This window comes from Suncus etruscus, chromosome 2 (genome assembly GCF_024139225.1).
Source record: "Suncus etruscus isolate mSunEtr1 chromosome 2, mSunEtr1.pri.cur, whole genome shotgun sequence".
NCBI classification, from domain to species: Eukaryota; Metazoa; Chordata; class Mammalia; order Eulipotyphla; family Soricidae; genus Suncus; species Suncus etruscus.
The window spans coordinates 64876379-64892014 of NC_064849.1; the positions used below are offsets into that span (position 1 = coordinate 64876379).

Sequence of the window (15636 nt, forward strand, 5' to 3'; positions counted from 1 at the left end):
CATAGCACAAAGGTAGGGTGTTTGCCTGGCATGGGGCCAACACAGGATGGACCCGGTTCGATTCCCGGCATGCCAGGATCGATTCCTGAGCGCTCCTGGATGTGACCCCCTCCCCCCCCAAAAAATATATATATATTACAAATTGGCAAAGAATACAATCAGTAGCCCAAACTGTTTGTTACACATCTAAGAGCATAGTACTGATGTTGGTAGTAGAAGTCAATTTTCTCAATATGTCACCCTGGACATTGGGCCTGGTTTGTTTTTATAAGCCTTTTGGTTTTACAAACCTTTTGGTCTCATTTGCAAACATTTATAGCCAGAATGTCTCCAAGTGCTTTGGGCTTGGCAACACTACATGCTTCATCGTTTGGTAGGATGAAATGAGAGACCAGAATAAAAAGCTTTCAATAGAACCCGACTGGCCTAGGAGGGGACACTGAAAGATTAGTATCTTGAAGAGACCTGTTTTGATTTGCTGCAGCACTTTCCCCCACTCCACCACTAGGAGGTGCTTTTGTGCAGTCGCCAGTCTGAAGGCCCCCTCCCGTACGGAGCGACACTCTAGCCGGCTGTGAGACTAAGGCCGGTGGGGAGGCCGCATAGCCCAGCTCTATGACCTGTGGCAAGCCCCGCCTCCTGCGCTCAGCCGGCCGGCTTTCTGGTGATGGAGCGGCTTCCGAAGCTTGCAGTGTTTGATTTGGGTGAGGGACCAAACTGGGTAGCTACCTACCTCTTCAAACATCACTTGCATCTCTCGAGGAAGGCATCGTGCCCTCCAAGGCTAAATCCTTCCACCTCCATCCTCTTGCAGATTACACGCTCTGGCCCTTCTGGGTGGATACCCATGTTGACCCCCCTTTCAACAAGAGCAGGTGAGGCAGAGCTGGGGAGGACCGGGTAGGCGAGACCGCAGCTGAACCTCTTCTCGCCCCCTCCCTCCAGTGATGGAACTATCCGAGATAGGAGTGGACAGACCATCCGGTTGTACCCTGAGGTTCCTGAGGTTCTAAAACGATTGCAGGGCCTGGAAGTGCCTATGGCAGCCGCTTCCCGGTAAGAAGGGACCGAGGGGTGGAGGGACCTCAGTCTCCTCAACTGCCCTATCAGAAGAATAAGGGGTAGAATAGAGGCCAAGAATGCTAGTACATCATAGAAAAACGGCAGATCCTGAGAGATGCATGTATGAGATTTCTCCTGACATCCTTTGGCTATAAAAAGATCAACTGAATTTACAAGTCCTCATTGATTTTTCTCATTGTGCACTTTGTATCTTTCATTTACTAACCATTGGTCTAGGTCTGACCAGAAGGATAAGGAGTTGAATAGGGGCCAAGGATGCTTGCACATCATAGAAAAATAGCAAATTGAATTCTTCCAGGATATACATAATTTGGTGTTCTGCCTTGGCACTCCACTCTCCTGACCTCATTCATCTATCACACTTCTTTGCAGGACAGGTGAGATTCGAGGGGCTAACCAGCTATTGGAGCTCTTTGATCTTGTTAGGTACTTGGTTCATCGTGAAATCTACCCTGGCAGCAAGGTCACCCACTTTGAAAGGTAGGCTCAGAGGCCAGGTGATGTGGGGAGAGACCGTAGACATTGTAGGGGTTGAAGCACCTGAGTGGTTCACCCTGACCCTGTTTTGCACAGGTTGCAACAGAAGACCAATGTTCCTTTCTCCCAGATGATATTCTTCGATGATGAGAATCGGAATATTATTGATGTCAGCAAACTGGGTAATAATGAGTAGTGAGGATAGGCAATTGGGGGGTTGATTAGAGGATAACGAGTTCACATGGTAGGGTTGTAGAAGTATATACAGAATGGGTTGTTTGCTGAAACGTGATAACCAAAAAAAAAAAAAAAAAAAAAAAAGGTGAGATGAATAATTAGATTAGGAGCCAGGAAGGCCTGATGAAAAGTGGCTTCTTTTCTTTCTAGGTGTTACCTGCATTCTAGTCGAGAATGGAATGAGTCTTCAAGTCCTCACTCGAGGATTAGAGAGATTTGCAAAGGCCCAAACTGGACCCTGAGCTCCATTCTGGTGGAGGGAGCCTCATTTGAGACAAAAACTGAGTAGACATTAAGAAGGCATTTTGAGATAGATGCATTTGTAAATTATTAAAGTGTATTTGTGTGACAAAAGAGATCTCACCCACCGAAAGTTGTTTCTATTTCTGGAGCATGTGAACCCAGCCAGGTTAGCCCTTGGGAGGTGTTCAGGCTTGAGTGTGACGCATTAAAATGGTGAGATTCTGCCTGGTAAACTTGTGGCAATCCCAGAACCGAGCCCCTTGTACTTGCCCCATCCCTACCCTTTCTAGGTTCTGGAGGACATGAATTCTTGTGGCTCCAAGTAGTAGGGTGCCTTTTTCTGCAAGGAAACACCGTTTTACAGCGGGGTAGTCCTTTGGCACAGTCGGAAATGAAGCGGTCACTTTAAGAATAGAAGCTACTTTGAGTGTCGGGGCTGAAGGCCTCGCGGCGCCTGCTGATGACGTCGCGGCGGCTGCCCGAGCCCGGAGTGGCCGAGGCTGGTCTCCACGTGATGAGCCGCGGTCTCCCTCTCCGGAGCAAGACGGAAGTGAGGACGCCGTGGGCGGTGGCGGGAGCGGCGTGGTCGCGATGAGTGGTCTCGGCCGGCTCTTCGGGAGGGGTGAGCCCCGGCGAGAGTGGGGGCTGGAGGGTGTGAGTTCGTTGTAGGGGTTTGGCGGGAGACTGCACACGGGTGGAGCGCAGCTTGGCACCCCCCGTGCCAGGAGACCCTGCCTAGCCCGAAGCCTGACTTGGTCTCTTTCCCCACCCCGTAGGGCTGAGCTGCTTGCTGCTGCCTGGTGTGGGGCGTGGGCAGGGGTGTGGCCATGACGTGGGCGGGTCGGTTCGCTCCGGGTGCGTCTTGCAGCCCTTTCCTGATCTGACGTTTTGTGTTGGCTCGCGGGGAACGTGAGGTGGCAGGGAAGTTTTGAAGCCAACGCTAGCGTTTCTTTGTGCAGTGTACAACTTCATGATGGCGTGTCCTTAAACACGGGAGGGAACGGGACAGGGAAAATTGAGGTGTCTAAGGAAGAGAGGGGTGTGTGGGTGTGTGTGTGGGTGTGGGTGTGTGTGCGCGCGCACGCGCGCATACAGGGAAGAGTATGATATACTTGGGGAGAAGATTCGAGGGGATCTTTTTGTGTGAGTGTTTGTATCTGTGTTCTCAAGAGGAAGAGGTGTGTGGAAAGAGGTAAATAAAGGCCAAATCATAGAGGACCTCAGAGATCTCCTTTTCAGACGGATTTTACTCCTTTTGGCTTGGCGCACAGCACACCTTCCCGTACACCAGTTTCTCCCAGCTGTGTGCCCAGTCTGGGCCTCCTGCAAGCAGATCGTGTTTAGACCCCAGACTTGTCTCTCGAGTCTTTGGATTTTACTTTAACCAATAAAAGCATCAAAGGATTTATAAGCAGCCAGAGATCATCAAATTATTTGGGTGGGAAGGAGGGGATTCTAGAACTGCAGAAAAGTGAAAGGGACATCAGTAGCAAGTTTCCTATACTATTTTTATTTGTTTCTGTAGAGTCAATAGAACAATAACAGTTCTAGAGAAAGATGGTGATTGGGGGTGCTGTGCTTGGGTGGTTGGGTACGGGGGGGGGGGGTAAATAGAAAATACCTTCCAGTCAGTTTTGTTGTGAACTTAATAAAATCTTTTATTTAAAAAAAAAAGACACACACTGGAAATACCCCCCCCCCCTTTTTGGTCCGGTTTGGTTTTAGTTTAGTTTTCGTTTTGTTTTGTTTTTAGGCCACACCCGGTAACACTCAGGAGTTAATCCTGGCTATGCTCTCAGAAAATGTCCCTGGCTTAGGGGACCTTATGGGACCGGGAATCGAACTGCTGTCCGCCCTAGGCTAACATGCACAAGGCAGATGCCTTACCGCTTGGCCACCGCTCTGGCCCCCTGTTTGGTCTTATTTTTGAGGGCCACCCATCATTGTTTAGGGGTTACTCCTGGTTCTTTGCTCTGGAATTATTCCTGGCAGATATGATCCTCTGGGGATCATATCTGGGTCAGCCATGTGCAAGGCAAATGCCCTACCTGCTAAACTCTATCCATCCCTGGCCTTTACTGTCACTTTTATTCAGGAATTACTGTTCTTTTACTGTTGCCTTAATCAGAAATTTTTTTGTTTGTTTGATTGTGTTTTGTGGCCACACTCCGTAGGGCTTAGGGCTTATTCCTGGCTCTGCGCTCAAAAATCATTTCTGATGCCAGAGCAGTGGCGCTAGAGAGAGGTAAGACGTCTGCCTTGCAAGCGCTAGCCTAGGACAGACCATGGTTCGATCCCCAGTGTCCCATATGGTCCCCCAAGCCAGGAGCAATTTCTGAGCATATAGCCAGGAGTAACCCCAAAGCATCAACGGTGTGGCCCCAAAACAAAACAAAAAATTCCTGATGGTGCTCAGCGAACCAAATGAGGTACTGGGGGTCAAACCAAGGTTGGCAATGTACAAGGTAAGCACTCTACCTGCCATACTATCACTCTGGTCCTTAATCAGAATTTTTAACAATTTTGTATTATCACATTAATAAAGTGAAATGGTCTTTTTTTTTTTTTTTTTTTTTGCAAAGCTGTTTGGGCATTAACAATAACATATTAAGTACCTGGAAAATACTATGCTAAATTCTTGGATAATATATTGGGGGCAAGGATGGGAGGGGATTTGAGCCACATCCAGATGGCATACTCCAGGGATCATGCAATGACTAGGATCAAAACCGGGCCTACATGTGCAAAGCATACACACTGGCCCTCTGAGCTATCTTCCTGACCTGTTGGCTAATAATTTTCCACACAATGTTGGCCTGCTGCATTGGACTTCAGGAAAGAAGAAGGGGCCAACCCCAGAAGAGGCAATTCAGAAACTGAAGGAGACAGAGGAGATACTGATCAAGAAACAGGAGTTTCTAGAGCAAAAGATTCAACAGGAGCTACAGACAGCCAAGAAGCATGGGACCAAGAATAAGAGAGGTAATCGAGAAAGTAGAGAGTGGGAGGGCCTGCGGGGGAAGCAAGACTTTCTAACTCTGATATTCAGAGTGTGGGCTGGGTCAGCTGCCCTGCAGGCTCTGCGGAGGAAGAAAAGGCTGGAACAGCAGCTGGCACAAACTGATGGAACGTTATCGACCCTGGAGTTTCAGCGTGAGGCCATTGAGAATGCCACCACCAACACAGAAGTCCTTCGTACCATGGAACTTGCTGCCCAAGGGATGAAGAAGGCCTACCAGGACATGTGGGTATGGGGTGGGAGGCGAGGGAGAAGGGAGGAAAGGGTTCTCTAGCATTGGGAAGAGTAGCTTAGTATTGTACTTAGAATTGTGGGGGGGAGACACACCTGGTTTTGTACTCAGAAATCACTCCTGGCAGGCTCAGGGGACCATATGGTATGCTAGGGATCGAATCCAGGTTGGCCACATGCAAAAGAAATGCCTTATATGCTGTGCTATCGCTCTGGCCCTGTACTTGGAATTTTACAATTCTTGGGCTACAGAAATAAGAGTTAAGAGCTTTGCATGGAACCAATCTTGGTTCCATTCCAAGTATCACTGTCACATGAACACCATTGGGAGTGACTTTGAAGCACTGAGCCAGGAGTAATTCCTTAGCATTGCCAGATGTGGCTCTACCCACTCCCATTCTCCAATAAAAACTCTGTACGGGGCCGGAGAGATAGGATGGAGGTTGGGCATTTGCCTTGCATGCAGGATGGTGGTTTGAATCCCGGCATCCCATATGGTCCCTCGAGCCTGCCAGGAGCCTGCCAGATTTCTGAGTGTAGAACCAGGAGTAACCCCTGAGCGCTGCAGGATGTGACCCAAAACCCCCCCAAAAAAAAAAAACTCAGTATGATCCAGAGTGGTGGCGCAGGCAGTAGGGCATTTGCCTTGCATGCGCTAACCTAGGACGGACCACAATTCGATTCCCCCAGCGTCCCATATGCTTCCCCAAGCCAGGGGCGATTTCTGAGTGCATAGCCAGGAATAACCCCTGAGCGTCAGCTGGTGTGGCCCCCAAAAAATCAAAACAACAAAAAGCTAAACCTCAGTATACACATTTTTAGCATAAAGGCTCATAATGGCTTGACTTTTTAGCCTTCTTTCTTCCTGCAAGGTCTCTAGGCTGGCTAGGGCATTTTAAGGAGGAGAGATGGCTGTCCTGGTGTTTATACAAGTCTCAGGAAAGGAATAACACCTATCCTCCCCAGTGTGACTTCCTGCCAATTCTAAGATATGCCACTTTCTAATTTACTTTTTTTTTTTTTTTTTTGGTTTTTGGGTCACACCCAGCGGTGCTCAGGGGTTACTCCTGGCTGTCTGCTCAGAAATAGCTCCTGGCAGGCACGGGGGACCATATGGGACACTGGGATTCGAACCAACCACCTTTGGTCCTAGATCGGCTGTTTGCAAAGCAAACGCCACTGTGCTATCTCTCCAGGCCCACTTTCTAATTTTCTTTTTTTTTTTTTTTTTTTTTTTTTTTTTGGTTTTTGGGCCACACCCGGTAACGCTCAGGGGTTACTTCTGGCTATGTGCTCAGAAGTTGCTCCTGGCTCGGGGGACCATATGGGACACCGGGGGATCGAACCGCAGTCTGTCCAAGGCTAGCGCAGGCAAGGCAGGCACCTTACCTTTAGCGCCACCGCCAGGCCCAACTTTCTAATTTTCTTTTTTTTTTTTTTTTTTTTTTGGGCCACACCCAGCGTTGCTCAGGGGTTACTCCTGGCTGTCTGCTCAGAAATAGCTCCTGGCAGGCTCGGGGGACCATATGGGACACCGGGATTTGAACCAACCACCTTTGGTCCTGGATCGGCTGCTTGCAAGGCAAACGCCGCTGTGCTATCTCTCCGGCTTTCTAATTTTCTAATGATCTCTTCTGCCCAGGAGCAGAAGAGTTAATAGGCTGAGGCCACAGGCAAAAGGTTCTTTATTCATTCCATGAGACTGGGAGCCCATGGCCTGACTATATGTATGTCTTGTTCTCAGGGACATTGACAAGGTGGATGAACTGATGGCTGACATCACAGAACAACAGGAGGTTGCACAGCAGATCTCAGATGCCATTTCTCGGCCTGTAGGCTTTGGAGATGATGTGGATGAGGTAATTGTGAGGGGTCAGGGAATTTTGGTGAAAACATGCCTCAGCCTAGAAGGAAAGCCCAAGAGGACCGTGGGGCACACTTGCAGGGGAATGCCAAAAGGGGCCTGTTGATAGAAATAGAAGTTTTCTTTCTTTGGCTTCAAAAGTCTTGTCTATATCCAGGATGAACTGTTGGAGGAACTAGAGGAACTGGAGCAGGAGGAATTGTCCCGGGAGTTGTTAAATGTGGGTGACAAGGAAGAAGAGCCATCAATCAAGCTGCCTGATGTTCCTTCACCACATCTCCCGGCTGAGCCAGGTACCCCAAACACTTCTCTTATCTCTAGGACTCGAGGGCAGGGAAGCAGGGGAATTCTTGAGGCAATAATAGTCTTTACCCATCTTTCCACGAAGGAACTGTAGATGACTGCTACTGAGTCTGCACAGCTTGGGGGCTACAGAGGGCTCATCCTAAGGGGAACAGAAGTGCTGCCACTGTTGCATTCAACACAGTGTCCCCTGGCCTGGGGCCTGCAATGCTGATGAAAGAAGCACCTTTTTTCTTTTTCTTTTTCTTTTTTTTTTTTTTTTTTTTTTTTTTTTTTTTGGTTTTTGGGCCACACCCGGTGACGCTCAGGGGTTACTCCTGGCTATGCGCTCAGAAGTCACTGCTGGCTTGGGGGACCATAAGGGACACCGGGGGATCGAACCACGGTCTGTCCTAGGCTAGCGCAGGCAAGGCAGGCACCTTACCTCTAGCGCCACCGCCCGGCCCCAGAAGCACCTTTTTTCCTATTTGCAAAGGTTCCCAGGGAATTGGCAGCAGCCCAGCACACAGACCACTCCTTTAGCTTCTTTTTACAAAGAGATGGTTCAGCAGACCCTAAGATAGAGCAAGGGATATTTGGAAGTTGCTGAGGCCCTAACACTTTTTTCCTTTGGGTGTCCTTGTCCCCAAAGCTCCCAAAGCAGATGAAGACGAAGAACTTAAACATTTGACAGATTGGGTATCTGGATGAGTCTGGACCCATCTTCTCACAATGCCTTCGTTGGTCTCTTATCCTTAAGTGCCAAGTGAACGAAAGGAACTGAGCTAAAGAAATATTAACTTTGTGGGAGGTGCTAAGGGTGGTAGGGGAACTCTGCCATCCCTGCTCAACTCTGAAGGAGTCTGGGCTCCCTACTCTCTGGTAACTGTTACAGTGCTCTTGTTCCCAATAAAAATAGACCAGTACAATCCTTGTGCTTTTACTACCTTGTCTACATCTGATACTGTTCTTCTGGCCCTTGGGATTTTGTTGCAGCCAGTGAATAATGGAGTAAGGCAGGTACATTGGAACACAGAACAAAAGGGAGTTCCATGTGTTTGCCTACTGTATTCCAGGCGGGTGATATTTTTTCAATTTGGATTTGAAAAGTCTTGTAAGATTAAAACTTCAGTCTCGGGCCCGGAGAGATAGCACAGCGGCGTTTGCCTTGCAAGCAGCCGATCCAGGACCAAAGGTGGTTGGTTTGAATCCCGGTGTCCCATATGGTCCCCCGAGCCTGCCAGGAGCTATTTCTGAGCAGACAGCCAGGAGTAACCCCTGAGCACTGCCGGGTGTGGCCCAAAAAAAAAAAAAAAAAACTTCAGTCTCTTATTATAGAACCAAAGAGAATGGTGTTAGTGCTTAATCACTTGCCCCCAAGTGAGCCTCTGCCAGGACAACCCCAGTTTTACTACTCACTCTGCTTTTGCAGTCCTCACTTTCAGGGACAGACAAGAGTAGAGAGATACGGAGGAAGCTTTCCTTTATCCAGAAACCAGAGTCAGTGGGCTTGATTAGAGCTGTTGCATCTATAGCCTGGAGCAATTGAGCTATGATTTACTCGGATTCTTTCAGCCACAATTTTGGAGGAAGGAGGAACCAGGGCATTTCAGATATCCTGAAACCCATCTCTAAAAGAACAAACAATACTTCTGTAGAAGGAAGTATGCTGTACCTGAACAGCCACAGAGGCTTCTAGCTGGCTGATAGAACAATTGTAAGTACAGAAAAAGAAAAGAACAGGCATGTATGGCCACCAGGGTATGAAGCTTCCCAAAGGCAGGTATAAGCCACGCAAGAACTGAGTGTACCATGCCTTGAAGCATTTGCATGACAAGAGTCTAGATGACTAGTTACAAGCCCTAGTCAGAAGACCTCCCCTTACCTTCCAGTTTCCCTTACTGTTTCATCCCAGGTAAGAAGACCCTTGACCCTAACTGGTGAAACCAAGTCAGAATTTATTTTTCATATAAAAGACTTATTACCCCCAAAGCCTCCTGCTTGTTCCTCTCTCAACCCTTTCTCCATAGCCACTTTCAGCTGTGAATTTCCATGGATTGGTGACGATTAGTGGCAGTGGCACCAAGGGGTGGCTGGCACATGGCCTCGAGCAGCCTGATCTCTTGGGAGGCCTGTTCAGTCTGAAACTTGATCACCCAGGGATCCTTGATGACATCCAGGATGGTGGCACGCTTGGTGGCGTGGCGGAACATGTGGAGGATCAGATTCTAGGGCAGAGAGAGAGGGGACTTGGCTGAGCTCGTCCCCCATTGTATCACACAGGCAGTGTGCAGCAGGGACCTATGAGAGAAGCAGGAGAAACCATCACAACACTCTGACGGAAGTGGGTGGAGCCCCAGGTTTATCCTGAGGGGTCAAGCATCTTGCTCCCAGAGTTGAAGGGATTTTTCAGAGACATCCTCCCATCACCCCCTTCTGATTGAACCCTGTTTGTGGCTCACAATCAAGGTGCTGGCTCTGCGCATTCCAATGATCGAAGGCAGAGACTCAAGAGAGAGATGGCCCTGGTGGCAGAAGAGTATTACCCAGAATAGGGACATAGTAGATGCCGCCTCCCTCTAGATCATCTTGACACCTCAGCCCTCCTGGGGGAGCCAGCACCTTACACTCCTGGGAGATGGCGATATTGGCTGGAAAAGTGACCTCCTTCTGCGTCTCTCTCAGCAGCTTCTTGAAATTTGTGTCATCGAAAGGCAGGTGGGCAACCATGAGTGTGTAGAGGATGACACCCATACTCCAGGTGTCAGACAGGAAAGGGTTGTAGGGCAAGCCTAGCAAGATCTCCGGGCAGGCATAAGCATAGCTGCCACAGTAGGTCTGGCTGAGGTGGGTAAAGCAGCTCATTTGGCGGTAAGGAGGACTACTACGCACAGAATGGTTAGAAGGCACCATCTTGGCGAAGCCAAAGTCCGATATCTTCACGTTCTCTCGCTTATCCAGCAACAGGTTCTCCAACTTTAAGTCCCTACCAGCAGCGGAAAGGCTGGGGTCAGGCTGAGGAGAAGGCTTAGTATTTATTAGACCTGGATCTGAAGGGCCAGGGACCAGAGGCTAGAAGGGGGAAAGTGAAAGTGGGGGAGAGGGGGCATTATAAGGTAGTAAAGTATATGGAGCTGTGGGCAGGAGCCAGAGAGAACTGGGGCCGGACCCGTGGACCACTGAGAGAGTGCTGTGTTCTGTTGTGTTTTCTGCACTCATTGAGTAGTGTTCATGTCCAAATGATTAAAGTGAAAGCAGGGAGAGGGTTCTAGATACTGAGAAGGGAGGTGCAGGAAGGAGAAAAGAGTGCAGAAAATGGGAGATTGCTTCAACACCCCCTTGAGAGCCCAAAGGCCCTGGTCTGGGTGGAGCTCCCTCACCGGTGCACGATGCCCTTGCTGTGCAGGTAGGCAATGCCCAGGGTCAGCTGGGAGAACCATTTGCCAGCCTGGGATTCAGAGCAGGCTCCATAGCGTTGGATCCACTCCAGGACATCACCACCCTGAGCAAGCTCCAGAATGATGTACACCCGGGTTGTGGTCTCAATGGCCTGATAGAAGTTGATGAGGTACTTGTGCCTCAGGACCTTCATGACCTGCCCAGAAGAGGACGCTGTCAGACCTGGGAAATAAGCCCGGCCAGACTGAGCCCTTCCTCCTGCTCTGCCACTTCCTTAAATCTTTGCAGAAGACTCAAACTCCCAGGAGCTGATGGCCTGTGAGCAAACTCACTGCTTTGCATTTTCACTTTTTTGAGGGGCTGGAAGAGTCCAGGGAGGTGGAAAGCATTTGAATGGATGGGGAGTGGTTTTCCTAATTGCTCAGTGAGAGGTTTAATTCTGGTTTGGAGTTCCTCGCCCCACCCTCTTCTGTGTGTACCTTCTGACAACCCAAAGCTGCTTTCCAACCTGTTTTCCAACCTGTATCTCACGGGGCAGGAACTTGTTAAGATACTCTTCAGAGGCCTTCTTCTTTGAGATGATCTTGACAGCCACCATGACCTTCTGTTTTGTGTAGTATGCCTCATACACCGTGCCATAGGAGCCATTACCAATGACCTTGCCCACCTCATAGCCATATTGCTCCATGACAGAACGGTAGGCCAGAGTGGCCGGTGCTGACTCTACAGTATCTCCCTTCTTCATGGTGTGAGGATTGCTGTCAGCAGGGAATTTGCTACTGAGAACCACGTCTCTGCTCAGAAAGTCACACCCTGAGCCGATAAGGGCTTGGGTTCCAAAATAAAGTCAATCTCAGAATGCTTGCCTGGGTATTCACAAAATTGGGGTGCTGGGCCCAGCTCTCCACTAGGAACTTGGAAGGTAAAGAAAGGAAAAGCTGTTCTTTTTGTCTCCACTGGTTCTTACTTTTTTTTTCTTGGTTACGGAACTTCTTACTGTCCTATGTTCCATACATGTCACAATTCATCTTGTATCTACCCTAGGCCACCATGCTTGAGAATGAAGGATTGGAACATAGTCATTTCTGGAAGCATCTTCACAATCTGCTGAGATTTCCTCAAAACCCTCCTACTCCTTTAGCTAGTACCATTTGTTAAGCACCTACTATATGCCCAGCAGTCTGCTGGCTACTGGCATAAAACGACCGATAACACCCACAGCCACTATGGAACCATGAGCTGAATTTTAGTGCTGCAAAATATTGCAGAAGTTCTAGGAATCTAATCTTAAAATTCATTCTTTATTAGTCCAGAGCAGCAGCATAGCAGATAGAGTGCTTGTCTTGCAGGAAACTGATCTGGATTCAATTCCTGGCATCATGCTCCCTCTAGCACTGCTAGGAGTGATGAGCAAGGAGTAAGTCCTGAGCATCGTTGGAGATAAACCAACAAAAAGTCTTCTTAGACAATCTGGTTCTTACCTCACCAGTTTGTTTTTTTGTTCGTTTGTTTTTGTTGTTTTTAATTTTTGTTTTTTGGGTCATACCTGGCAGTGCTCAGGGGTTACTCCTGGCTCTACACTCAGAAATTGCTCCTGGCAGGCGCGGGGGACATATGGGATGCTGGGATTCAAACCACCGTCCTGTATGCAAGGCAAATGACTTACCTCCATGCTCTCTGGCTCCTTACCTCACCGGTTTTATCTTCCCTCTCCCCACTCCCCTCTCTGTCTCCTTTTCTTAGGGTGGGTCATACCCAGCAGTTAAAGGCTTACTTCTCTCTGGCTCTATATTCAGGGGTCATTCATGGTAGATATATCCAGCATAGTTGGATATAGGGGGAAAAATAGTGGGGAGGAGCACTCGTCAGATTGAGGATTGAATTTGGGTCAGCCACATACAAGGCAAGTAGCCTAATCCCTGTACTAGCTCTTTGGTCCAATTGCTTTTCTTTTTTTTTATCATTTCATTCTCCACTCTCCATTCAGGAGTTGGCTCATGAGGTTCTTTAAAATAAATATTTGGGTTCTGAGGCCACACCCAGCAGTGCTCAGGGTCTACTCATGGCTCTCAGCCTAGGCAACATATGCAGCTCCTGGGGTTCAGTAAGGGTTGGCCATATGCAAGGTAAGTATCTTATCCACTGTCTCTCTAGTCCCATATAAGGTGTAAGCAGATTTCTTTAAGCCAAGTTAGATGTTCTTCCATGTGAGCTGTCTCACAACCCCAGCACTTTGTCACAGCACCAAATGCTTGTCTGTAATCCCTGTTCTTGCTAGCATTAGTCTAGAAGGCAGACTGTCTGAGAAGAGGGAGCAAAAGTTGGAGATTTGAGAAAATGCATTCTGGAGATCTGCTTGGGGAAATAAGCAGGACCACTGGGCAGGAATGAGTGCCATACCTGCAGTGTTCACCTATACCAAAGGTGCTGTAAGAATCGGAACCTAACAGTATTTTAGATGCATGATTAACGCAAGGTTATATTGAGATTCTTTTGAATGTTCTGGGTTTGGGTGCTTAAATATTAACAGGTGAACTGACCCAAGATTAAGAGTTCACTTGGCAGTTTGATTGAATAAAGTCATCAGAACACAGGGACGGGAGAGATATTGCAGTGGGTAGGGTGCTAGCTAGCTTTGCACACAGCCAACCAGGGACTCAAAGAATCTAAACATGGCATGACTGGCACCCCATTTGGTTCACTAAGACCCAACAGGAGTAGTCCCTGAATGCAGAGTCAAGAGCAAGAATAAGTCTTGAGCACAAGCTAGGTTTGAACTTCAAACCAAAAAATTAAAAGGCTGTAGGGGCCAGAGAAATAGTAGGATGTTTGCCTTGCACATAGCTGATCCAGGATGGACAGTGGTTTGAATCCTGCCATTTCATATGGTCCCCTGAGCCTGCCAGGAATGATTTCTGAGTGCAGAGCCAGTATTAACCCCTGAGCGCTGCGAGGTGTGACCCAAAAACAACAAAAAAGACCCAGCAGTCCAAAGAGATAGCACAGCAATAGGGTGTTTGCCTTGCACACAGCTTATCCAGAATGGACAGTGGTTTGAATCCCGGCATCCCATATGGTCCCCCGAATCTCCCAGAGCAATTTCTGAGAACAGAGCCAGGAGTAACCCCTGAGCGCCTCCAGATGTGACCTTCCCCCCCAAATAAAAGGGCCAGGGGGAGGATGGGATGACAGATAACAGGGTAGTGGTAGAACCAGTTTTATAGAATGGACAGGAGGTTGTAGGCATAGAGAGGTTATTTAAATTTGAGATTTGGGGAATAGGAAAATTAAGATTTTTGAAGGAATCATGGGCAATCAGATATGGGGGGGGTGAACTTGGAGATCACCCCAAGAGTGCTTGGGAGACTATATGTAGTGTTGAAAAATCAAACAAGTTGACTGCATGCAATGCAAGTGCTTTAACCCCTGTACTTTCTCTAGCCCTCAGACTTTATTGGTCTTGAATTTCTTTAATGCTTTTTGTTTGTCTTTTTGGCTTTTGGGCCACACCCGGTGACACTCAGGGGTTACTCCTGGCATAGCTCAGAAATTGCTCCTGGCTTGGGGGACCACATGGGACGCTGGGGGATCGAACCACGGTCCATCCTAAGTCAGCTGCATGCAAGGCAAACAAACGCCTTACTGCTATGCCACTGCTCTGGCCCCTCTTTAATGCATTTTTAAGCCCCCCTCCTTCCCGTTGGGCCTGTTACAATAATGGATATACACACTACTGGCAATGATGCTTGCCAAGGACTGCATACCAGTTCCTGTGTCACACTGAGGGCGGTACTCCGTATCTGCAGGGCTCACTCACATTCGTGATAGGCTCATATACATGCTTGCCAGAAGTCACAGTGCCTGGTCATGACATTTGCACATCTTTCACTGCAGTGATCACTTGGGGTCATATCCCTTTCTGTGGTGCTTACACATACCTGGCTGCAGTGTGACCAGAAAGTGCTTTTGTTTGGATCACAGACGAGCAAGCGCTGGGCTCAAATAGCAGAGCTTACAGGATCTCTCAGCTTGTGGGACACTAGAAATCTGTACTTGTGACTACCACATGCTTGCAAGGTAGGTGATCTAAGCCCCTGTGCTATTACTCTTCTGGAACTCAAGAATCAGAAGGATTGGGGCTGGAGAGATCGCACGGAGGTAAGGTGTTTGTCTTGCATGCAGAAGGACGGTGATTCGAATCCCGGCATCCCACATGGTCCCCCAAGCCTGCCAGGAGCAATTTCTGAGCATAGAGACAGGAGTAACCCCTGAGCACTGCCGGGTGCGACCCCCCCCCAAAAAAAAAAAAAAAAAAAAAGAAAAGAAAAAGAAGGACTGATATGTCATATCCGCCATCCTCTAAAACTAAACACTTCAACAACATAGTCTACTGCCGTAGTCGACTGATAGTTCCAGAATCCTATTGGAAGTTAGAACTATGTCCTCAGTCTATCAAGATGAACAGATGTCCAAAGCATACCATACTAAGGATGCCCAGGCAGGCAGGCCAGCCCATCTCCCAAATTCTGGATAGGTAGATTAGTGGCTATGGCCCTCACCTGATAAACTGTAAGAAGTTGTCTCCCTGACACAAAAGCGCTGCTGGCTCCTTTAAAAAAAAAAAAAAAAAGCTCTGCTAGAGATAAACATGAAAGTAAAGTAAAACAGCAGTACAGCAGTACACTGAGATGGAATACTATAAAAAAAAAAAAAAAAAAAAAACCCTAAGAGGGATGTAAAGAAAGTCTAGTAAAGGTGGATATCTGCGTCTCGCCTGTGAGGAACGACAGGCGAGGCAGCC

General features: G+C 48.3%; 3 protein-coding genes across 4 annotated transcripts; 2 read left to right on the plus strand and 1 right to left on the minus strand.

Moving 5' to 3' along the window:
• The first annotated feature begins 579 nt into the window (after positions 1-579).
• MDP1 (magnesium dependent phosphatase 1) lies at positions 580-2153 on the plus strand. The gene is made up of 6 exons (XM_049768218.1): positions 580-704; positions 815-875; positions 946-1056; positions 1456-1563; positions 1657-1742; positions 1948-2153. The coding sequence occupies exons 1-6, from the start codon at positions 668-670 to the stop codon at positions 2037-2039; spliced, it is 495 nt and encodes a 164-aa protein (XP_049624175.1). The 5' UTR covers positions 580-667; the 3' UTR covers positions 2040-2153.
• A 264-nt stretch (positions 2154-2417) lies between these two features.
• CHMP4A (charged multivesicular body protein 4A) lies at positions 2418-8365 on the plus strand. The gene is made up of 6 exons (XM_049768225.1): positions 2418-2662; positions 4876-5022; positions 5107-5284; positions 7035-7149; positions 7312-7447; positions 8089-8365. Exons 1-6 carry the CDS (start codon positions 2632-2634, stop codon positions 8145-8147), a joined length of 666 nt encoding a protein of 221 aa, XP_049624182.1. The 5' UTR covers positions 2418-2631; the 3' UTR covers positions 8148-8365.
• A 1014-nt stretch (positions 8366-9379) lies between these two features.
• On the minus strand, positions 9380-11580 carry TSSK4 (testis specific serine kinase 4). Of its 2 annotated transcripts, none has more exons than XM_049768366.1 (4): positions 11356-11580; positions 10817-11031; positions 10059-10422; positions 9380-9664 (listed from the first exon to the last, which is right to left on the minus strand). In XM_049768366.1, exons 1-4 carry the CDS (start codon positions 11578-11580, stop codon positions 9473-9475), a joined length of 996 nt encoding a protein of 331 aa, XP_049624323.1. In that variant the 3' UTR covers positions 9380-9472. The 2 variants fall into 2 exon arrangements, with proteins under 2 accessions (XP_049624323.1, XP_049624322.1); XM_049768365.1 differs by having other exon boundaries at positions 10059-10449; positions 10814-11031.
• Positions 11581-15636: the final 4056 nt, after the last annotated feature.